Raw genomic sequence first — 24,985 nt, 5'->3', positions numbered from 1 at the left:
TTTTCTCCTTCTCTTTTTCTTGTTTTTCTCCCTCTTACTTCAGGCTTTCTGCTTGCCTCTGATTCAGGATCTCTCCCATCTTCTCTTTCTTAAGGCATACTGATCTTTACTAGTGTTTTTCCACTCCTCTTGACACTTCCTGTTCACCAAGCCCATTCTTCCTCCTGCCATGTTTCAATGTCCCATCAAGTTCTAACATCAGCTGCTTCCAGATGAACTTTGCTCTCATTACCCTTATTTCGTGTCCATCACTGAATACGTCATTTACTACTACTGTAAACTTTGACCTTGATTTCCTATATTTGCATAGAATTCCTAAAAAAATATAAGTAAACGTCAGTGTGCATGGTAGCAGAACAGGAACATCATCTGAATTAGCCTAAATTCATTGAGTAGCAAGTGTTGGGTATCTCATTTACTTTAAAATTTGATATCAACCAGTGTTTTTTATTTTTTATTTTGTATTAACTATAGGCCTACTTTCAGAGGAACCATACTTTCGAGCAGTTGTTTTACATATTTTTGGCTACCATAGAAAGAATGGCCAGTAGTGATAATCAGTGACCAATAGCCAATATGCTGAACTTTATTTTAACAATAATTAAAACATAATATACACATTTTAATATTATCAGTTATTTATGTAAAGCCATCTAAATATTTTCGTCTTTGTTTTCATTAATGCATAATTAATTGTAATTAATTGAAATATCTTTATTTTCCACCAAGGTGGAAAATTGTCTTTGGCTCACCAGAAAAAAATAAATATACAGACCATAAAAAATACAAAGACATTAAACAGACAGATAATAATTCATAAAAAAATAAATATATAATAATCACATTTCATATACTGTAGTGATTTGGATTATCATTTGCTTGCCGAGTTGATAATTTTAACAGCATTTGGAATAAATGTGTAAATGATGTTGTGTGAAGTATTAAAGGGCACCTATTATGTAAAATTCACTTTTACATGGTGTTTGAACATAAATGTGTGTTGGCAGTGTGTGAGCAAAACCACCCTAGAATGATAAAAATCCACCCAGTGGTTTTTTTTTTTTACAATCTCAATAAATCATATGCACTGCCTCAGAACGAGCTGTTCTGAGATTCAGCTCTTTGTGACGTAGAAAGTGAGCAAGGGGTTTGATTGACAGTGTGGTTGTGGCCTAGACCCCGCCCTCGGTGATCTGTACACATCATCCTCCATTGTTTCAACCACGACAGCCGGTAATGTCTCTTGGAAACATAAGTGTTCTGTCGTGGACTCGTGGGTTAATCCTGTTGTTGTAGCTTAAAAGTTAATCCTCAACTGTGGATCGTCATCTACTGTTTTGCGATCCACCGTCACATCCAGTAACAGTAAGTGTGTTTTATGATTTTTGAGCAAATAGTCTTTTCAGTCGATGTCAGCCAATTCAACAACAAATGCGTCTAAAGTTGTTGTCCTCGTAGAATGTCTGTGTATATAATTTAAACCTTGTTTGTGTGTAACCACACGTTTATAAATATATATATTTTTAAAGATATTGTATTAAAAACCGCATGTTTTTATTCTGTAAGTTAGCCATCTTCTCACATTTGCCATAGAAGCACCTGTATGACAAGTAAACATGACGCCACAGGTCCCTGCATAAATGTAATTTCGATTGTAAGTTAAGTAGCAAACTTTATCACAGAATGTGTGTGTAACGTTAGTTTAAAAAAAAATGTGCCAGCGTTAGTGTTTGTGTGTCTGTGTGTGTGTGTGTGTTGCTCCACCATACTTGCAAAGAGGACGCGATTACAACGCTAAAGTACATAAATGTATCAAATAACCATACCGAGACGTACTGGTCCATTCTCATGTGTTTATTCTGCCTGAGTCTCTTCGTGCTATTTATATATTCCGATTCAAACGTACGCTGAATGACAGACAAAATAGCGCGTCTCTCACTCTCCCCTTCTGCTTACACCGACTGCCATAGGTATCAAGTTACGCCCTCATCCAAAGGCAGGGCGGGGATATGCAGCTCATTTGCATTAAAGTGGCATGCCTCAAAACAGCTCATTTTCAAACAGGCCCCAAAATGACTTTCAAATGGTTATAATAAATTAACTGTGGGGTATTTTGAGCTGAAACTTCACAAATACATTCTGGGGACAACCGAGACCAATGTTACATCTTGTAAAAAGGGGCATAATAGGTGCCCTTTAAGCTTAAAAGTATACATGTGATGTCCTTTAGAAATCCACCAAATGATGTCATATATTGGTAGAGATGATATCTGAACATGTACTATATGATTATGTTGATGATTATGATTATCTTTAGATCTGGCCTTTCCTGTAAAGCTGCGTTGAAATGATCTGTATTGTGTAAAGTGCTATAGAAATAATGGGAATTGAATTGTGTGTTCCTCTTGAAGAGTCCTGCGTGTGCTTGAACAACTGTGTGGTGTGTTTGCCAGTATTCTTGTGTGTTACAGCATGTCCGCTCTCCAGCTTTGGGGTCAGCATGCAATGCCAAGGTTGTGGGTTCGATACCCAGGGAAAGCATGAATTGATAAGAATGTAAAAAATGTGTACCTTGAAATGCAATGTAAGTCACTTTGGATAAAAGCATCTGCCAAATGCGTAAATGTAAATGTACCGCTGATGGTTGTTTGGATGGGTTTGAGAACGTTCTTTTCCAAAGGATCAGAGATTAGCCTAGTCGTCATTGTTCTCTGTTTTGTGTTTAGCTAGATGCCAAAATGAACGGAAAACAGACTGTAAGCAAGTAATGGCTTTGGTGTTTCTCATTAGAATGAGGTCAGGCATGGGAAATCTTGACCGCTGCTCCTCCTCTCAGATTTCACCTCACCTCGCTGCGTTATACATTAACAAAGAGAGTCTGCCATGGACTTGAAGAGAATTTAAATGTGGCAAGACACAGAGTTTACATACCGGTAATGTGTTTACCCATACTGGGCATGGAAAGTGTATTTTTTTTTGTAATCATTGATGTGTACTGAATTGGAATAGACCGCAAAATGGAACACATAACCCAAAAATGTACTCGACCTCGTTTCATTTTTGATTTTGAAATCCAAACTGCAAGTTTCCATCCATTGAAAATTGACAGGGACCAGGTCACTGATGGTGCTTGATGGCATACTGTCGCAACATGGCATCATGACTGCGTAAACATACACGCCACTTTCAAGTCAAGTGGCGTGTTATCTATACAAACAAACCCCGTCATATTTTGCGTGTATGTCTACGCTGTTAAAAGTCCGAGTGATTCCGCGTGTATGTACACGCCTTTAATGTCAGAGCGAAACGGAGCAAAATGTAGATCTACATCAGGGGAGCGATATTTTTTTTCCTAGGATGGTAGGGGAAGACTCATAATTGTTATTAACCCCAGTGACGGGTAGTAGGCAGTAGGGTTCTTAGAACTAAACTATGTGATTAATATGATATAAATGACATTTGAATATCGAAAACGTGGATCTCATTGATTCTGAAGGTCAAAGGTTTGAATGTGCACAAGTGTGTTTCACAAAAGAACTAAAATCATATGGATTTGTAAGGACATAAGGGTGAGTAATGATAAGAGTTTTCTCTCTTTTTGTGAGAATAGGGTGAACAATCCCCTTTAAAGGGCAAAATGTAACTAGTGTGATGTCACAACCATGCAGCGTTGCACCTTGCACCCTGTTACCAATCAACTGTTTACTCTGTTCACAAACACTCACTGGCCTGGGGGTTCGGGTTTGGACTTTTAGCATCTGGCTGCTGTGTCCTACAGCATGGAGCTGTTTGTTATGAACATTGTGTGACAGGACAGGAGATGGCTGTGGATGACACCTGAGGCTACATAGTGACGTATTCTCCTCTGACAATATGATTAAAATGTGAGACCAAGCAGAGAACATGAGGAGGGGGGAGGAATAATAAGAAATTAGGTTGCCTTGCTAAATGCTTCTTTATAAATATTGTGTATACACACTCTTCTATCATTGTATTGTTCCTTGCTTCATGAAAACCTGTTAAGATTCGCAGAATGTCCAGGTTGCACTGTTAAATGAAGGTGATTCGCCCTGCTAAACGCCATAAAGCACAAAAATATAACATAAAAGTTGTCCATGTATTACTACTGAAGACATACAAGAACTCTGTGAGAAAAAAAAAACAGACTGAAATTTAATTAATTCAAGATTTATCTCATTGTCTCAGCAGTCTGCATAAGTGTTATTGTCATCAACCATTAAAAATCATTTTTGGTCATTGAAAAACAGCTGAAATAAAATAACATTAATATTAGATCAACTAACTGGAATAAGTGAGTTAAAGTGACTACACTGAAAATGAATGAAAGCTAAACTGCAATTTAAAATAAACACAAAACTAATAAAAACGACATATAACAAATTTACTAAAACTTAGTCCCCCTCTAGTAAATCGTTCTATCCCTTAACACTCAAATTTGATCACTAAAATGATATTTAAAAGTTTTTTCCTTTAACATTTCTTCATGGCTTAAAATAGCTTGAATATAACTCATCCCTTGGCTCATTTAGAATATGTGGTTCTATGAATTTGCAAGTTGGCCCCGCCTCCACTCACTCACACCGGCTCAGAGATCCACTCGTTGATGATCACATTGATGTGATTGGCCAAGAATAAATATAAATAAATAAATACTTGTATTGATGTTTGGAATGACATGAGCATGAGTAAATGATGACAATCTTCATTTATAAGTAAGTAATAGCAGATCATATCTAGAGTTTTATATTTATCTTTAAAGTAAAAAGTAAAAAAACTCTAATCTGAGATGTGGTCTAGACACAATGTGCTGAGGCAATTATGCGGGTGATGTCTGCTTTTCTTGATCCAGATATCCTGTCTTCTGCACTTTCATCTGTAATGTAGTGGGTTTAAAAAGTAACCTGCATTACAAACGGTTTGTTGGCAATATAGTTGTTTTTGACCTGCAATTCCTCTTTCCCAGGTGCATAATAATGTAGTGCACTGTAAAACAATCATTTCTGGCGAATGCCAGTTGCCGCATTGAGACACATGTTAGGTATGTGCTTTGTAGGGATCATTTGAAGTTACATCTCGCTTCTTTCATGCACCATTAACTTCTCTCAACTTTTTGAGTTTCTTAATAGCATGTTCCATTGGCTGATTCTGATGCTGACTTAAGATATGGTTCAGGTGATGGTTGTATAACACATTGTTGGGATAATACGCTGTTACGCCGATGAGAGAATCTGTGCCATGCTTCAGGTCACACATGTGGACCATGGAGATTCATTGTACAAGTCTGAAACTGCACCTTTGCTCCATTTACCTCATGCTCGAGGAATCCCTTAAGAAAAGACCGAACACAGGTGCCCGCATTCTCAGGCGCGCTGAGTAGATTTCATGCGCCGAGGGTGATTCTTTTGAAAAGCTGTTCCTTTAATCTGGTTTTACAGCTTATCTTGGTCAAAGGTGGGGCTCTTATGGTTTGTTATCTATCCATCTTTTCAACACATTCTTAAGTTTTTAAGAATTGAAGGATAATTCCAAAGAAGATAATATTTCAACCTTATAATTTGTATTATGCATCATATTTTAATATAATTATCAGCAATATAATGGGGTGGTGATGGCGCAGTGGATAAGACGCACGCCTTTGGTGTGAGAGACCCAGGTTCGAATCCACTGTGAGACACATGTGTCCCTGAGCAAGACACTTAACCCCTAGTTGCTCTAGAGGCGTGCGACCTCTGACATATAGCAATTGTAAGTCGCTTTGGATAAAAGCGTCAGATAAATGTAAATGTATAATAATTTTGTATATTATATCATGTTTTGCATTTGTGTATAGACCTTATTCAGAGCAGCGCCATGACAGGTATGAAAGTGAGGCTGTGAGGGATAGACTTACCGTGTTTCCAATGGCATCCGCTGTAAAAAGCTGAATAAAGCTCAAATTACTGACAATTTTTTCACAGCTTACATTGTCGGGAGTTTTTTGTCAACTGAAATTTCTTGGAAAGATATTTTTCCAGTGTTTCATAAACAGAACAATCTGAAAACACATTAAATAACAGTACAGCCCATTGAAGAGATGTATGTCTATCCCTCACAGCCTCGCTTTCATTCTCATTAAAAATCGAAGATGGCGCTGCCGTGAATAAGGCGTATACACTACTGTTCAAAAGTGTGGGGTCAGGAAGATAATTTGTTTACCTTTTTTGAAAGAAATGAATACTTTTATTCAGCAAGGATGCCTTCCGTTGTTCAAAAATGATAGTAAATAAATGTATAATGTTCCAAAAAATTATTTAAAATAAATGCTGTTGTTTTGAACTTTCTCCTGAAAATAAAATGCGTCATGTTTTCCACACAAATATTAAACATAACTTTTTTGTATGTTTATAATAATAAGAAATGTTTGGCATCACAGCAATACATTTATATTTAAAATATAGAATAGAAACCAGCTATTTGTGGTAATAATATTTTGCAATAGTCGTCTAAAACCACAGGGACTATTTTGCTAATTGCATTATAAACATAATAATTTAAGTGAAAAGTTATATTGAAAAGTATATAATTTCGTATTTCAAAATCATTAAAGTTTATTAAATATAAAAAAAGCTTGCTTCCAAAAATCCTTGTTTCACTTTCAATTTTGATATAATTTATAGTTTGCTATGAAATTCCCAGGTTCCCCATGCCTTGTGCGTTTGAGGAGGTTTTGGGACAGTGGAGGTCAGAGTTGAGTTCTAGGAAAGAGCCTCTCATTATGGGACAGGAATAGCAGGAGCGCTTGATTTAATGCGTTTCACGCAAGGCAAATGGCCTTTCTTTCAGTCATAAGGTAGCGTGTCATGAATAGATCAAGACTGCTTATTCAGGTTTCGTGTTTGTTCATGGCTTCCCCAGTGGCGTGCGAGTGCTTTATCATTAACCACATCTGTGAGCGCAAGGCCATAGGTCCACCTGCTCAGCCAACCTGCTAAACATAGTTCAAACGGATTTTCCAAGTCAGTAGCTCAGTGAAGTTTGTTAATGTATTTATTTGTGGCTTTGTTAGGATCTGAAGGCTGCTCATATTTCAGCTTCAGTTGCTTGACTTCGGGGTCATCGTACAGTTGCTCATTTGTCAAACTGATATAGATAACATCCTGACAGGCTGACGTCTATCGCTCTCGCGTTGAATACTTTGAATTCTCAGTGTGATCTGGATGGTTCAACAGCATGTCAATCTCGGCACAAACTTTTGGTAAAGTGTGCTTTGAGTGTTTGATACTCTGCATTGAGTTTCACTGTTAGATTCATGTTGGTTTGGAAACTTACCAGTGTTACTGTTTGCTTGAGTACAAAGGTGCATGTTAAAGTGATCTCAAATAGAAAATAAACCCTGTAACTACTTAATGCACAGAATGTGTAATGCGCTAGCGTTTCAATAAATGGAGCCCAGTTGAGTACGAGAAAACGGAAACGCAATCAAGTGCGAGGAAGTTTTGTCTCGCTGTAAAAAAGAAAATAGGTTCTTGTCACATTGATGTGTTCCCTCGATACAATGAACACAAACTTCAGAACTGCATGGTTTGTTGTGTTGCAGGAAAGTAGAACATATAAAATGTTTGGATTATTAATGATTTGCCTACATTTTGAAATATTTTTTAATTAATTGTTTTTGCATATCAAATCTTTACTGACTTTTTATAACCATAAATGTAAGAATTGTTTTATATTGTTTGTCATTATTTAAGATGAATACTTAAAGGAGTAGTTCACTTAAAAAAAAAAAAAACTTTTGCTGATAATTTACTCAACCCCCATGTTATATTTATTCTTTCTTTAGTCGAAAAGAAATGAAGGTTTTTGATGAAAACATTCCAGTATTTTTCTCCAAATAATGGACTTCAATGGGAACCAATCAGTTTAAAAGACAGTTTCAGTGCAAACTGTTCAAAGGGCTTTAAATGATTCCAGACGATGAATAAGGGTCTTATCAAGCAAAAAAAAAAAAAATAAATAAATAAAGTTTTATAGACCCCTTTTCAGTTGGTAAACATGGTGACGTTTTTATGTGGGCGGAGCTTAGGTTGAGACAGAACGATCCCTCTGGCCGCTTCACTAACACTAGTTAGCAAGCTTTATTAGCTTGTTTTTTAACAATGACTGAAGAAAATCTGATTTTATCTTAATGTGTAAGGTCACTCAGTGTCCAGGGCCGCGATTGTTATTTTCAAAAGTTAATTTTAACGGACGGAACCAGATTGGCCGACCCGTAGCCTTCACAAGCTCACTCAATGCATGGACGATCTGATGGGATTAATGTTACGTTACCTCGGGTGAGTGGCCTGACTTCTACACCTACCTTATAGAGAAACCGATCGCAAAGAGAAACTGAGGGCATATAAATCTTTTTCATTGATACTTGCACCAAAAAACACAATAAGATGATATTTAATAATAATAAAAGCAATTTAAGCTCCTTATTATGTAGTCAAATCTGTGCTGGTTTGCATTGGCCGCCTCCAGTTTTCACTTTGTTTTGCCTCCAGCTAGCGCCGTGACGTAACTGTGACGTCGGCGCAAAAGGGGTCTAAGCTCAAATGCTCGCCTTGCTCTGTTCTGTTATGCACGCGCCTTGTCAGCCTTGACTCTCCTGTTCGAACTCGTTTATCAAATTAAACGAATCTTTTTTCGTGTCATTTGGTTCATTCAACGAACGAAATGAACGTATTGACTCGGAAAAAGATTCGTTCATTTTGATAAACGAATTCGAACAGGAGTCACGAACTGAACAGAGCATCACAGAACACAGCAAGCTGAGCATTTGAGCTTATAAAACTTCAATTTTTTTTTTTTTTAATGAGCGATTGTTTTGCTTGATAAGACCCTTATTCATCGTCTGGAATGGTTTAATGCCCTTTGTACAGTTTGCACTGAAACTTTCTTTGGTTCCCATTGAAGTCCATTAAATGGAGAAAAATCCTGGAATGTTTTCATCAAAAATCTTAATTTCTTTTCGACTGAAGAAAGAAAGACATGGACATCTTGGATGACATGGGGATGAAGTAAATTATCAACAAAAGTATTTCTAAAAGTGAACTACTTTAATGAAGGAAAACAATTTATTCTTTAAAAACATCAGAGCTTTGCATGTAGACATGGTCAAGACGATCTGCTGGAGTTCACACTGAGCATCAGAATGAGAAAGAGAGGTGATTTTAGTGAACGTGCAATGGTTGTTGGTGCCAGATGGACTGTCAGAGTATTTCAGACACTGCTGATCTGCTGGGATTTTCACATACAGCCATCTCTATGGTTTACAGAGAACGATCAGAAAAAGAGGAACTATCCTTGTTGAATCCATAGGTCAGAGGATAATGGCCAGACCTGTTCGAGCTCAACAGTAACTCAAATAACCACTCGTTACATCTAAGGTCTGCAAAAGAGCATCTGTTGTGTTTACACAACACGGCAAACCCTGAAGCAGATGGACAACAGCAGCAGAGGAACACACCGACTGCCACTCCGGAAATTGGACAATAGAAGATCGGAAATGATTGTCTCGATTACTGCTGCAACATTCAGATGTTAGGGTCAGAATTTGTCTTAAACAGCACGAAAGCATGGATCCATCCTGCCTTGTATCAACGGTTCATGTTAGTGGTGGTGTAATGATGTGGAGGATATTTTCTTGCCACACTTTGGGCTTTGTAATCGTTTAAATGCCTACCTGAGCATTGTTTCTGACCACGTCCATCACTTTATGACCATAGTGTCCCCATCCTCTGATGGCTACTTCCAGCAGGATAATGCACCATGTCACAAAGATCAAATCATCTCAAACGGGTTTCTTGAACATGACAATAAGTTCTCTATAATCAAATGGCCTCTTCAGTCACCAGATCTCAACATAATAGATAAAGCGCCTTTGGGATGTGGTGGAACGGGAGATTCACATCATAGATGTGCAGATGACAAATCATGATAGTATCATTAATATGGAAATAAATCTCAGAATATTTCCAGTACCTTGTTGAATCCATGCCATGAAGAATTAAGGCAAAAGGGGGTTCAACCTCTGTATTGTTAAGTGTACAATCTCGTTGTTTAGTTGTTCTTCAGCGATGAATGAATATCTGTTTAGGTTTTGGTGTAACTGTGATTTAGCGTCTTGCACATAGGGGTTGTGTTATGCTACAGTTACAGTGGTGATACATTTCGCTCTCTGAAGTGACCCACAAACCACAGCTCAAGGCACTCCAAATGCATGATTAGCACACTTTTTGCTTTTTTTTTTTTACAGCATTTTTTTTGTCTCTCTTAACTGAAAATGATAAAAATGATCGATATAACATTAAATAAGATGGTTACAGTTCTTTTTATTATAATATTAATTTCCTTAATTATAATAATAAAATTGTATAATGCAACACGATAGTTGTGGAAAGTAAAGACTCGCACCTGATTTCTTGTTTTCAGAGATAAATAAATATGCATATGGTTATAGATTATCAATGTCATAGAAATAAATGCCACCAGTCTTGGTTGCCAAGATGGATGGATGAATTTAATGATTTGTTCTGTAATCAGAGAGTTGTCAACATTCAACAAGATAAATGGGAAATAAATTCTAGTTCCTGTAAATAATCTCTTCATGGGACAGATGTGTTCTAATTTGGAACAATATTTGTGTTTATTAAATTCAGGATGTAGCTATAAGTGATCATTCCCATAAGCACTTGAACCAGCCAGGAATATCCCACTTGAGATCTGGCATTGACCCATCTGCTCCTGACAGTTTGGGCTGACTAGAATAAATAAAATATTACAAAGTTATGAGTTCATTTTGCGGTGTCATTTATTACTGATTTATTCTCTTACACAGTTTATCATATGTTTGAGCTGTAGCCTGTTTGTTCTAAGTTTATTCACTAATTCAACAAACTAGTTTATGGGTAGGGTCGGTGGATGTAAAATACAGTTTGTACAGTATAAAAATCATTGTCCAATAATTAATAAAACCGCGTTCGTTCATTTGTGCATGTGTGTGTCTGTCTTTGTGAGGACTGGTTTGGGTTTTAGACCATCGGAGTGAGGACAAAGAGAGTAGTGAGGACATTTTGGCCGGTCCGCACTTTCTGAGACCCATTTAAATGCCTGTTTGAGGGTCTAGATTTTGTTTTAGGTTAATTATAATTAGGGTTCTAATATTGTTATAGTCATATAGTATGGAGCTTGAGATTGCATTGTCAATGAATGTCCTCACATTGATGTTCAAGAATTTGTGTGCGTGTGGATTCATTCGCACCTGCCCCTGCCGGACACTGGCTCTTTCTCCGCTGGCCCAGTTTTTGGGACTGATGTCTGCTTCTGCAAGAGTGACTTGAGTTGAATAAGAAAGACTGTCAAGGGCACAAAGAGAGTGTTATTCTCTTGAAAAACTTGTATATGGATAAATAAATGGGTTGAGATTCTCTGTGTTCATAGACGGAGAATATAGAGATTGGCCCAACACTTGTCAAAAGCATGTCAAGGTCAGCTGAAAAAATAAATAAAAATGGTTTTATTGAGATTCACCCATAACTAATTATGCCCAGATCAATGCATTGACTAGACTTAAATGGATGGATCACCCAAAAATAAAAATAGCCCATGATTTACCCTAAAAGCCATCCTAGGTGTATACTGCACGACTTTCTTCTTTTAGGTGAATACAATCAGAGTTATATTAAAAAAATGTCCTTGCTTGTTAAAAGTTCATCTATCCATCATAAACAAACTCCACATGGCTCCGGGGGTTAATAAAGCAGTTTAAGTAAGAAAAATATCCATATTTAAAACTTTATTAAAGGGCACCTATTATGGAAAATTCACTTTTACATGGTGTTTGAACATAAATGTGTGTTGGCAGTGTGTGAGCAAAACCACCCTAGAATGATAAAAATCCATCCAGTAGTTTTTTTACAATCTCAATAAATCATATGCACTGTCTCAGAACGAGCTGTTCTGAGATCCAGGTCTTTGTGACGTAGAACGGGAGACAGGGGGTTGATTGACAGTGTGGCTGTGGCCTAGACCCCGCCCTCGGTGATCTGTACACACCATCCTTCATTGTTTCAACGACGACAGCCGGTAATGTCTCTTGGAAACGTAAATTTATGTTATGTCGTGGACTCGTGGGTTAATCCTGTTGTTGTGGCTTAAAAGTTAATCCTCAAGTGTGGATTGTTGTCTACTGTTTGCGATCCACCGTCACCCCAGTAACAGTAAGTGTATTTTATGATTTTTGAGCAAATAGTCTTTTCAGTCAATGTCAGCCAATTCAACAACAAATGCGTCTAAAGTTATTGCCGTCATAGGATGTCTGTGTATATAATTTAAAACCTTGTTTGTATAGTGTGCAACCACACGTTTATAAATATATATATATTTAAAGATATTGTATTAAAAACTGCATATATGTTGGTGTTCTGTAAGTTAGCCATCTTCTCACATTTGCCACAGAAGCACCTATGACAAGTAGCTAAACATGACGCCACAGGTCCCTCGCATAAATGTAATTTCGCTCGTACGTAGCAAACTTTATCACAGAATGTGAATGTAGTTTCAAAAAATTGCGCTAGTGTCTGTGTGTGTGTGTGTTGGACATCCATCATTTCAAATGGGACGCTATTACAACTCTAAAGTACATAAAAGTATCAAATAACCATACCGAGACGTACTGGTCCATTCTCATTTGTTTATTCTGCCGGAGTCTCTTCATACTATTTATATATTCCGATTCAAACGTACTCTGAATGACATTCAATACGGCGCGTCTCTTCACTCTCTCAGTACCGACTGCCTGCCATAGGTATCAAGTTACGCCCTCATCCAAAGGCAGGGCGGGGCTATGCAGCTCATTTGCATTTAAGGTGGAATACCCCCTGAAACAGCTCATTTTTAAGCAGGCCCCAAAATGACATTTTCAAATGGTTATAATAAATTAACTGTGGGGTATTTTGAGCTGAAACTTCACAAATACATTCTGGGGACACCTGAGACCAATATTACATCTTGTAAAAAGGGGCATAATAGGTGCCCTTTAAGTAAAATAACTAGCTTCCGGGCAAAGGAACATACAGATTCAACTTAAGTCTAAAGCGCAACTTATGCGAGTAATGCAACGTACTGCTGATATTTTGTACTACGTCTGACGTCACAAGTTGCGCAAGTTGCACTTTAGGTGCAAGTAGACTGACTGTGTATGGCCGTCTAGCCGGAAGCTAGACTTTTACTTTGTAACATGTTAAATATGGATATATTTTTCTTACATAAACCCATTACTTCACTGCAGAAGGCCTTTATTAACCCTCAGAGCCGTGTGGAGCACTTTTATGATGGATGGATGCACTTTTATGGACCTCAAATCAGAAACAGTAATTCTCTGCCATTATAAAGCATGAAAGAGCCAGGATTTTTTTTTTTATATATATATAACTGATTGTATTTGTCTGAAAGAATGTCATATACAACTAGGATGGCTTGAGGGTGAGTAAATCAAGGGTTAATTAAAATATTTGGGTAAACTAACCCTCTGTGAGTGAAAAATGTTACCTTTTCTCTGGGATTGACCTTCATTTATGTTTAGTCTGTTGAAATATTCGCATATTGCACTATATAGCATTTCAGGTGGATTTTTTTTTTTTTGTTATTCAATAACAAACTCACATTTTCACGTTGTTCCATATTGTAGGTGCAGCTCAGAGCGGCGTAAGGAGAAGTCTCGTGATGCGGCGCGCTGCAGGCGCAGTAAGGAGACGGAGGTGTTCTACGAAGTTGCCCACCAGCTTCCCCTGCCACACAACATCAGCTCACACCTGGATAAAGCATCCATCATGAGACTAGCCATCAGCTTCCTGCGGACACGCAAACTCTTCACCTCAGGTACTGTACATATCCAAATGCACACGTGTGACTGGGCTGAGTAAATATTCTGTACTGCATTTAATCATAATAAATAATATGTGGTCTTAATAGTAATTTGCTACATTTGGGCATCGCAACATTGATTTGATATCGGCAGAAACTATTGAATCTAGTTTTTAAATGCATTTTATTTTGTTAAGACCAAATAAAACAGTTTTTATAATGATTTTTTTTCCCCATCTTGCCATTCATCAGCCATTTTTTATAACTGTTTCAGCAATAATGAATTATTCCATTTTAATATCGCATAAAATATTTGCGAATAAAGCAGTGTTTTCATCCCATGTGTTCAAGAGAACAAAAACATCACTCCCTGGGAAATTGGCACAACTGATATGTGCTAAAAATGGAAGTTGCTGTTACAGATCATCATAAATGACTTGCATCTCAGGGCGCGCAGACGAAACGCTGTACACACTGTCATGTTATCTTGCGTTCCGATGCTGGTATTTGAGAATGCAATTGTGGGATTTGGGAGATCCCAAACACTTCTGAGAGGTCATACTAAATCATTCTGCTGACAGACTTTGGCTCAGGGATTTCAGAATGATCAAACCAACATTTGAGATTCTTTGCATCCAGTCACATCCACTGTTGAGGTGAAGTCATGCAAGATTGTTGTTACATATATTTTGTAATGCGTTACCATCGTAGTTTATGCACGTCCTCTTGTCAGATCATTATTATTATTTTTTTTTTCATTTTCAATTGAGCGCATATGATTTTATGTGCATTTTACAATTGATTTGCATCTTACTGTTTCCATCCAGCCTGTTTTTTGTTAAATGTGATATCCTGAAATGCGAAGGTGAATGGTAATGCAAAACCTGATTTCACCAAGTGCAACATTCCTGGATCAACATTCCATTCAATGATCAGATTTTAGGGATACATTTACAGTTTGTCAAGTTTAGGTTTGAAAGTTACATGTTTCTACATCATTTCCCTCTGAGTTTAGGGATAACTTATGGGGTTTAGGTTTAGGGGTAGAGTGGGATATGGTTAGGATTACATTTTGGGATAGGAATGTTGTTACAGGATCAACAAAATATGTTGTTTACCCAAAAGAGCACGCCTAACTCATCAGAATCAGGACATGATGGTGATGGAAACAGCCACTGACTGGTGCATATTATTAGTAAAGCTATATTTGCAATTTGATAATAACGGTTATCAAATGGGTGACTCCACTGTTAGCGCAACATCAAAGATGTCACGTCAAAGTATGAGTCGCTTTGCAAATATACACTCTGATGATAATCAAATTCGAAACTCTCTTTAGTTTGATCGTTTATCTAGGTTCGCTGTTATGAGGAAATGTCAGACTGCATTATGGTTACTGTTATACAAATGAGGTGGTGCTTTAAATAAGGATATAATTGTGTTAGTGAATATTGGACCTGCTTTAACTCTGTCTGGGTTAATTATCTTTAGCTGTAGGTGCTAATCTTACAAATCAAAGATTGCATGTGATGAATTAAACAATTTAATGAAAACCTACAGAGTGTAATTAATATTGGGTACGGTGAGCTTCAAGAGTGTGTTTTTTTTTTTTTTTTTTTTTAAGTGGTAGTTCACCCAAAAATGTAAATCATTTACTTCCCTCATGTCATTCCCAACAAGTATGGGTTTCTTTCCTTCTTTCACCCATAGAACGCTAAATGAGAAGTTCAGCATAAGTTTGACAATGCTCCTTTTGTTCTTATTCAGACTGCCCGACTCCTAAAAAGTGTATAAAAGAACTACAACAGTATCGTAAAAATCCATACAAGTTGTGCACTAGGTTCGCCAAGTCTTCTGAAAGAAGTGCTTAGAATTTTATGTTTTCTGAAAATATTTCACTCCACCATAGCATTAAAATTTCAAGAAAACATTCGGCAAAATATCCAATTTTGTGTCACTCATAAGGAAAGAAATCAAGAGAGTGAAAAAATGATGATTGTATGTAAGTTTTTGTCTGAACTATGTTTTATAAAACCATGTTTATGACATAACCTGTGCCTGTGCCAAATTCTCTTTTATAAAGGGTCTAGTGTGCACACACTGTTTATTTATTTATTTTATAAATCCCAATTTGTCAATGGAAAAGTGCATGCGCACATTTCAATGCCTTTTTTGTGCGTCCGCAACACTTCTACTTCAGGCCCCAGATCTTTTGAAAGATTCTTTGTCTAAAGCAGGTATGGCGAGAGGATGTGAGCATGTTCGTATTGTTTGTGTGTCTTGATTTATAAAATTAGAATCTCCGGAAGCTGGACAAAGGAGCTCCTGCGTTCGACATTCCATTCTGTGTTTGCAACAGACACTAAAAGGACAGGGATCTCTCAATTAATAGGCAGTTAGAATGCAGAATCGGCTCGGTTCCTTCAGTCCTTCAGGTTTGACTGTTGGACTTGAAGTGGCTTGACTGTCAAATGTTCAGGTTCATGCTACATGCAGATTGGAAAGAGAGAAGGAGAGGAGGGAGGGGAAGAAGACATTGAAAAGCAGCCCTGTCAGAAAGAGATGGTACATCAGATAGTGTTATCAGCAGGTCTGCGAGCTCTGTGCTGGAAGCTTGATTGGTGCTTTCTTTAAGGCTGGCGCTCTCCATCGCAGGCCAGCCAAAACACAGGCCAACCCTGGCGCCGCACATCCATCCATTCCCTCCTCCTCTCGCCATCACCCTACCCGTGCTGAGGGTGCATGGGAAACTCCCTTTTTTTTTACATAAGATCCACACTCTTGCTGCACTGAGGCTTAGAACTGATTCGGTTATTCTCTTGATGCTATCTATATTCGTTCTTTTCGCCCATGGGCGGCTCCAAAATGTGTTCTGAAATAGTGGTTGACAAGACATAATCTCACTGAAATCAATGACTCACCATCTCTCTACTACCATTAGGATTCTTTACAGTCTCAAATAGGCCTAGTGTTACAACAAAACATGATCATTTCACATCATTTTGGATTGGATTTGGTGTAAAAACTATTTAGGGGTGATTTGTTGTTGCGTTTATCAGTAAGATGCTTTAAGATGCCATTTCTTCTAGTTAATTCAGAGATAAAAGATTTGTAGATTTGTGTCAATACAATTTTTTACATTTTGGTGTTTTTGTTTTGTGTTGTTTAGAGTTTTTTTGTTTTTGTTTAGGTTTAGATTTTTTGGTTCCTTGGTGTTTTTTTTTTTGTCATTTTAGAGTTGTGGTGTTTTTGTTTAGGTTTTGTTAGTGTCGATTGGTGTTTTGTTTTTGTGTCGTTTAGAGCTTGTTGTTTAGGTTTTGTTTTTGTTTCATTTAGAGTTTTTGTTGTTTTTGTTTAGGTTTAGATTTTTTTTGGTCCCTTGGTGTTTTTTTTTTTGTTTTTTTTTGTCATTTTAGAGTTGTGGTGTTTTTGTTTAGGTTTTGTTAGTGTCGCTTGGTGTGTTGTTTTTGTGTCGTTTAGAGCTTTGTTATTGTTTAGGTTTTGTTAGTGTCCGTTGGTGTCTTGTTTTTGTGTCGTTTAGAGTTTTGTTGTTTTTGTTTAGGTTTTGTTTTTGTGTCGCTTGGTTTTTTGTCATTTAGAGCTTTGTTGATTTTGTTTAGGTTTTGTTAGTGTTGCTTGGTGTTTTGTTTTTGTGTCATTTAGAGCTTTGTTGTTTTTGTGTCGCTTGGTGTTTTTGTGTCGCTTGGTGCTTTTTTGTCATTTAGAGTTTGGTTGTTTTTGTTAAGGTTCTTTTGTCACTTGGTGATTTTTATATTTTTTTTTTATTTAGAGTTTTGTTGTTTAGGTTTTGTTTTTGTTTCGTTTAGAGTTTTGTTTTTTGTTTAGATTTTATGGTTCCTTGGTGTTTTTTTTTTTTTTTTTTTTTTTTTTGTCATTTAAGAGTTTTGTTGTTTTTGTTTAGGTTTAGATTTTTTGGTCCTGTGGTGTTTTTTTGTCATTTAGAGCTTTGTTGTTTTTGTTTAGGTTTTGTTTTTGTGTCGTTTAGAGTTTTGTTGTTTTTGTTTAGGTTTTGTTGGTGTCGCTTGGTGTTTTGTTTTTGTGTCGTTTAGAGCTTTGTTGTTTTTGTTTAGGTTTTGTTAGTGTCGCTTGGTGTTTTGTTTTTGTGTTGTTTAGAGTTTTGTTGTTTTGTTTAGGTTTTGTTTTTGTGTCGTTTAGAGCTTTGTTGTTTCTGTTTAGGTTTTGTTAGTGTCGCATGGTGTTTTGTTTTTGTGTCGTTTAGAGCTTTGTTGGTTTTGTTTAGGTTTTGTTAGTGTCGCTTGGTGTTTTGTTTTTGTGTTGTTTAGAGTTTTGTTGTTTTTGTTTAGGTTTTGTTTTTTTGTCGCTTGGTTTTTTGTCATTTAGAGCTTTGTTGTTTTTGTTAAGGTTTTGGGTTTTTTTTGTCACTTGGTGTTTTTTTTTTTTGTTTTTTTTAATTTAGAGTTTTGTTGTTTTTGTTTAGGTTTTGTTGGTGTCCGTTGGTGTTTTGTTTTTGTGTCGTTTAGAGCTTTGTTGTTTCTGTTTAGGTTTTGTTAGTGTCCGTTGGTGTTTTGTTTTTGTGTCGTTTAGAGTTTTGTTGTTTTTGTTTAGGTTTTCTTTTTGTGTCGCTTGGTTTTTTGTCATTTAGAGCTTTGTTGATTTTGTTTAGGTTTTGCTAGTGTCGCTTGGTGTTTTGTTTTTGTGTCATTTAGAGCTTTGTTGTTTTTGTGTCACTTGGTGCTTTTTTGTCATTTAGAGTTTGGTTGTTTTTGTATAGGTTTTGTTTTTGTGTTGCTTGGTGTTTTTTTGTCATTTAGAGCTTTGTTTTTGGTTTTTTTGGGGTTTTTTTTTGTCACTTGGTGTTTTTTTTTTTTAGGTTTTGTTATTGTGTCGCTAGGTGTTTTGTTTTTGTGTTGATTATAATTTTTGTTTTGATTAGAAGTTTTGATGTTGGGCTTTGTAATGTGTCGTATTGTTTTGTTTGTATACCTTTTAGCTCTATATTAAGTAAAGCAAAACATCTTGTAATCTTGGTGGACTAAAGAGTTTCCAGATGTTCTGCATAATCTTGAGAGATCAATAGTCAATATTTCTACAGCTCAGATCATCATTTGCCCTTGTTGATGCGTGTTACTAATCTGAATGCATTTCAGCAACCAATGCATTCAGACTAGTTGACTTCTCTTCCAGATGATCAATTTCTGAAACCCCAATTTTGGGTGCAGTTTTGTTTCATCTCAAAATGAAAGCCTCAAGGCAAGAACCCCTTCAAAGACGTAACTCTAATTCTCCCGGGGCCACGTTCTCTAGGCTCGGCTCTAATCCAGTCCTGGGCTCTCAATGGGCCTTGAGAAAGTTTCTTATCTGGAGGAAGCACACTGGAGCAATCTCAGGCTTCCGACCCCCCAGTGTGGAGCCGCTCTGTTCTCCTTGTCCTTGTCCACTCCGCCTCCCTCCTGAAGCTCTGCCAGATTTACTGCAGTACTGGCAAACCAAAGTCTGGCAACCCGTACACATTTTAGTGGCGGGATTTCGTTTTTTCCAAATTATCATTACTATCAACTTAAAAAAAAAAATCTTTGAGCAATTACATATTATAATTTAATAATATATACTGTACAGACAGGTCTACTAGTTAATGTAATTTGGTTCTTTAAAAAAAATAAGAGTTTAAAACATTTAAAAAATTATGTTTTCAATGTGGTTTATTACCGTATTATTATTATTATTATTATTATAGATTTTTTTTGTATCAGAAATTTAATACGCTTATATTAGAGTATTTACTCTACATTATAATGCATATTTGCATTGCCCTGTATTAGTTTGTGTTTTTCCAAAAGTGCGTGTGATCTCCGGAGAAGCAAAACTACAAATATTGTCTTAGATTGCATAACCCCTTCTCATATGTTTCTCCCAGATGTGGGTTTTCCACATGCAGGGAAACAGCTGGAGTTGTCCTCTTCAAATTGGAATGAACAGATTTGGTGCCATCATACAGCAGGGCATGTGGGTGTCTGTGTGTCCATATATGTGGGTATTTGTAGAGTGTGTGTGTGTGTGTGTGTGTGTGTGTGTGTGTGTGTGTGTGTGAGATAGTAAAACTTTAGATCACCCACAGCCAGCGGTCCCAATTGGTACAAAGGCTTATAAATCATACAAAATTAGTATTTTTGAAAATGAAAAACCATTACGTCTATGGAGAGTCCTCACAAAGATTGCAAACCGTGTGTGTGTGTGTGTGTGTGTGTGTGTGTGTGTGTTGAGCTGAGGGCAGTGACAGAAGGGAGGTCAGTGTTGGGAGGGTTCAGAGTAGCAGGATGAAGTTGCTGTTGTTTATTTTGGACATCAGCCATTTAAAAGCCAGATCAAGACTAGCATGTGTGCGCACACTCGCATGCGCGCATCCATTCTGAAACTCGTGTTTGTGCCGTTTTGCAGGCTGCGTTCCTGCCACAGAGACGACAGACGTAGACCGACTGATGGACAGTTGGTATCTGAAGTCACTGGGCGGCTTCATTACTGTGGTCACATCAGACGGAGACATGATCTTCTTATCAGAGAACATCAACAAATTCATGGGTCTCACACAGGTGAGTATCAGAGGCCCAGCAACACATGCAGTGAAAGGAATCACTACGCAGACAGATAGTCACGTTATTATTAGCTGTTTGTCTTTTGAGCATTCATTTCCACTGGGTTTAATTAATCACAGGCAGACGAGATGCCATTATTAACCACAGCTCAAGCCCGTTTCCTTCCAGAACTCTATTGGAGGAAGGATGTGTCACTTTTTTTCGGACCCTTGCAGAAGCTCTTGGAATTATCTCCTGGCTGCCAATTGCTTCCTTACTCATGGCTGCCGTTTTGTAGAACTGTGGCCTGTTATCTATTTGTTATCAGATAAATGTCCATTATAATAAAGATCAAAGGTCCGTAATGTTTGTGAATCTCATAAAACTTGTCAAGAACCTGTACGGGTCATATTTCACCACAAAATATAAATAACAATTCTCAGTGCTGTAAAATACAAAATGGTATATTATGTAAAAAAAAAACAAAAAAAACTATACATTATGGCCATATTTGTCCTACAGTTTTTAATTTATTCTTAAGCATGTCATTGATATACAGAATTTTTGTACTTTTGTAATATAAAACATTTACTGTATTATAGTTATAGGAACTAAATGAAAATCAACCTTGAAAATAATGGGAATCACAAGAAATGTTAAGATATTTTGGGGCAAAAGGTCATTAAAATAATCTAGATAATGAATCACGGAGTCTAAAAATAATTATAAAATATAATTCATGTTGTTTAGTGATGAGAGGTTTGGGGTCGTTAATATTTTAGTGTTTATGAAAAGTCTTTTATGCTCACCAAGACTGCATTTATTTTATCAAAATTACAGTAAAAACAGCAATATTTGAAAATAATTATATAAAATATTGTTTTCTGTTTGAATACCTTTTAAAATGTAATTCATTCCTGTGATCGCAGTCATTATTAAAGTCTTAACTTCATTGTTATATGATGATTTGGTGATCTAGAAACATATTTTATAAAAGTCATTCATATAAGTTACATTTATAAAAGACTTTACAGTCACGTTTGATCACTTTGTAATATGTCCTTTATGGTGAATAAAAGTATGATTTTTCTTTCAAATAAAAAATCCGACCCCAGACTTTTGAACAGTGATGTTATAAGATTTCATGGGATTCACACGTCGTCTGCATGTCTTTCTCTGTAGGTTGAACTAACAGGACACAGCATCTTTGATTTCACTCACCCCTGTGACCATGAAGAGATCCGCGAGAACCTCAGCCTCAAAGCCGGTATGCCACTTTTGTTTATTCAGCCTCACTAGTTTTATATCCTGCTGTATGTACAGTATCATAAATAGAGTGATAAGGAGAAATCAGCCTATATACAGGCCCTGACAAAAATCTGTTACATTTCTGTGATGTTTTCATGAGAAAATCTGCATGGAAGAATGTGTTAAACATAACTAGAAATATAATCACTCTAGCCAACATAGTTTGTCAATGAACACATGCAGATGAGTAGAACTTAGGGATGGAGATGGCAAAAATGTACATCGACTAAATGAGTGTAAATCGCAAGTTTTTCGAATTTTCATTTGTCTTTTCACTCCGTGAGAAGACCATTTTCAGTTGAGCAGTGTCATTTTCCTTTAAGATACTATTATAGTTTTTATTAATAGGTTGAATTAGTTTGTATTTTTGGTATTTTTCATTTAGGTGATATATATATTTTTTTTTTTGTAGTTTATGTATATTTATAAAACGATTAGTTTCAATCCTTGATTCTATTCATGATAAAACACGGCTATGACCGCTATATACATATATATGTGTGTGTATATATATATGTGTGTATATATGTATATATGTGTGTGTGTATATATATATGTATATGTGTGTGTGTGTGTGTGTGTGTGCATTTATGTATGTCTATGTATGTGTGTGTATATATACTAACTTTTTATACTAACTTTTACGTTCATATATATATATATATATTTATATATATGAAGAGTTCAGATGCAAAAACCTCTAAATGCCATTTGAAATTTTCTTCTTCAATGACGATTTTTATCAAACTTGTATATTTAAGTTCAGTAATTTCACTTAAATAACAATTAATAGGTAATTATCATTGCCATTTAAGTGAAATTACTGAACTTAAGTATACAAGTTTGATAAAAATCATCATTAAAGAAGAAAATTTCAAATGGCATTTAGAGGCTTTTGCATCTGAACTCTTCATATATATGAACTTTTAAGTTTTAGTTTCAGCTTTAATACCCCTGCTGTTGAGTCTTTCACATTTTACCAAACCAAGTTTATTGATACATTTATTCCTTTTAAATGGACTTAGGGGCAATTTGCTGGTGCTGGAAAACCACATTCACACCAACCAAACAAACCAAACTCTAAATTACCAACCAAAAGCTCTAGTCTGAAAACATCCAACATTTCAGAGCATAGTTCAGCATGACCTTTGCATCTAACGTCTAATTTCTTATTTCATCTACTAACTCCTACTTTCTTACACACGCCTTCTTAAGCCCAGAACACACCAAGCCGACGGTCTGCCATCTGGCAGATTTTGTGCGTCGTCCAACTAAGTTTCCTCATTGTGTTCTGCACGGCTGAAAATAGTCCTCGTCGACTTTGTTTCGCACGATTCGACATCTCTTTGGGGAAAGAGAGAACTCTGATTGGCTGTTCAGCTCAGTGAAAGAGTCAGTGCATAAGAAAAATAAAAGCAAAACAGCGAGCAAAGAAGTCAAAACGGTAAAGATAGAAGGCTGTTCTTATGTTACATCTTCTTACCTGAGTGTGAATATTTCAATATTAACATGAGCGGAGTGGTATAAAGAAAGCGTTCAGCAGGATTGATATTCAAAAAGGCAAGCACGCGCTGCTTTGTTTGTGGTGTGTGTATCTGCAGCCGGCAGCGTCGGTTTTCCTTTACGAATGACAAATATAGACTAATATATCTGCAGAAATAGACAGTTGGCTCATTAAACGCAGGCGCAGAACACACATTCTAGCTGACAGTCGGCTGCAGTTTTCTCGGTGTGTTCAAGTGCAGCTTTTTACCTCGACGAGAGGCGACAACACAGTCGGCTTCCATCAGCGCTAGTTCGTTGGCGTCGGCTTGGTGTGTTCCGGGCTTTATGGGCTTTTCTCCTTTATGCGTAAAACCACTTCAGTTTAAATCATCTTAGAGGAGCTGGAGTGAGTTATGCGAGTTACACGTAACATGCGCCTCTCAAGAAATGCTCTTCTATAAACAGACTTTCATAAATACAAAAACAAGTGTGTAAAGGCCCAATGCAAAGAAAACACATGGCTTCATAGGAGAGGATTAGCTATGTGAAGAAAAAACAATCATGCCTTCAAAAACAGACCCACAACCGCTTCTCCTTTTATTCTGTGTATCCTTTATTTGACCTCCTCCACACTTTCATACCCCTCTCTGTATGCTTCTTTCAACCTCTCTCCTCTGTGCTGTTAAGGTCAAGTTTCGTTGTGCTTTTTCAGGTGTTTGCCACCTTCATCATGATGAAACTTTGCAGCACGTCTCGTTTGAGTTGTTGGTCGAGCTGTTGAGAATGTCATGTGGTCACCTGTGACCAAGACCCTCTGTTTCAGCAGCTGTTGATGAACGATTGACCAGTGGTGGAACTCTGACCTCATGATTTTGACTTTGTCGTTAAGGCTGAACTCATGGGCTTTGAAATATCTTGATGTTTCAATGGATGATAGATATTTTTTTATGTGGATATACAAACCGAATTCCATAAAAGTTGGGACACTGTACAAATTGAGAATAAAAACAGAATGCAATGATGTGGAAGTTTCAAATTTCAATATTATATTTAGAATACAACATAGATGACATATCAAATGTTTAAACTGAGAAAATGCATAATTTTAAGGGGAAAATAAGTTGATTTTAAATTTCATGGCATCAACACATCTCAAAAAAGTTGGGACAAGGCCATTTTTACCACTGTGTGGCATCCCCTCTTCTTTTAATAACAGTCTGCAAACGTCTGGGGACAGAGGAGACAAGTTGCTCAAGTTTAGGAATAGGAATGTTGTCCCATTCTTGTCTAATAAAGGCTTCTAGCTGCTCAACTGTCTTAGGTCTTCTTTGTTGCATCTTCCTCTTTATGATGCGCCAAATGTTTTCTATGGGTGAAAGATCTGGACTGCAGGCTGGTCATTTCAGTACCCGGATCCTTCTTCTACGCAGCCATGATCTTGTAATTGATGCAGTATGTGGTTTGGCATTGTCTTGTTGGAAAATACAAGGTCTTCCCTGAAAGAGACGATGTCTGGATGGGAGCATATGTTGTTCTAGAACTTGGATATACCTTTCAGCATTGATGGTATGGGGTTGCATGAGTGCGTGTGGCATGGGCAGCTTACACATCTGGAAAGGCACCATCAGAGATGCAGGCTTCTGAACTGAGCGCTGATAACAACTTGGGTTGTCCTTGTCCTCTTTAGTCCGGATGACATGGCGTCCCAGTTTTCCAAAAAGAACTTCAAATTT

The 24,985-nt window shown here is 36.9% G+C and overlaps 1 protein-coding gene across 1 annotated transcript in view; it reads left to right on the top strand.

Annotated features, from left to right (window-relative positions):
- The window catches only part of epas1b (endothelial PAS domain protein 1b), a 54,841-nt gene that overhangs the window by 6,259 nt on the left and 23,597 nt on the right, over nt 1-24,985 (top strand). Inside the window, exons 2-4 of the mRNA XM_039657097.2 lie at nt 13,733-13,923; nt 20,326-20,477; nt 21,642-21,726. Of these exons, the coding sequence (XP_039513031.2) occupies nt 13,733-13,923; nt 20,326-20,477; nt 21,642-21,726 (428 nt within the window). The remainder of the gene's footprint in view (nt 1-13,732; nt 13,924-20,325; nt 20,478-21,641; nt 21,727-24,985) is intronic.

Source organism: Pimephales promelas, chromosome 11 (assembly GCF_988280905.1).
Source record: "Pimephales promelas chromosome 11, fPimPro1.hap1.1, whole genome shotgun sequence".
Classification (NCBI taxonomy): domain Eukaryota; kingdom Metazoa; phylum Chordata; class Actinopteri; order Cypriniformes; family Leuciscidae; genus Pimephales; species Pimephales promelas.
Note: the sequence above shows the minus strand (reverse complement) of the source record. Positions and strands in the feature narration are given on the sequence as shown.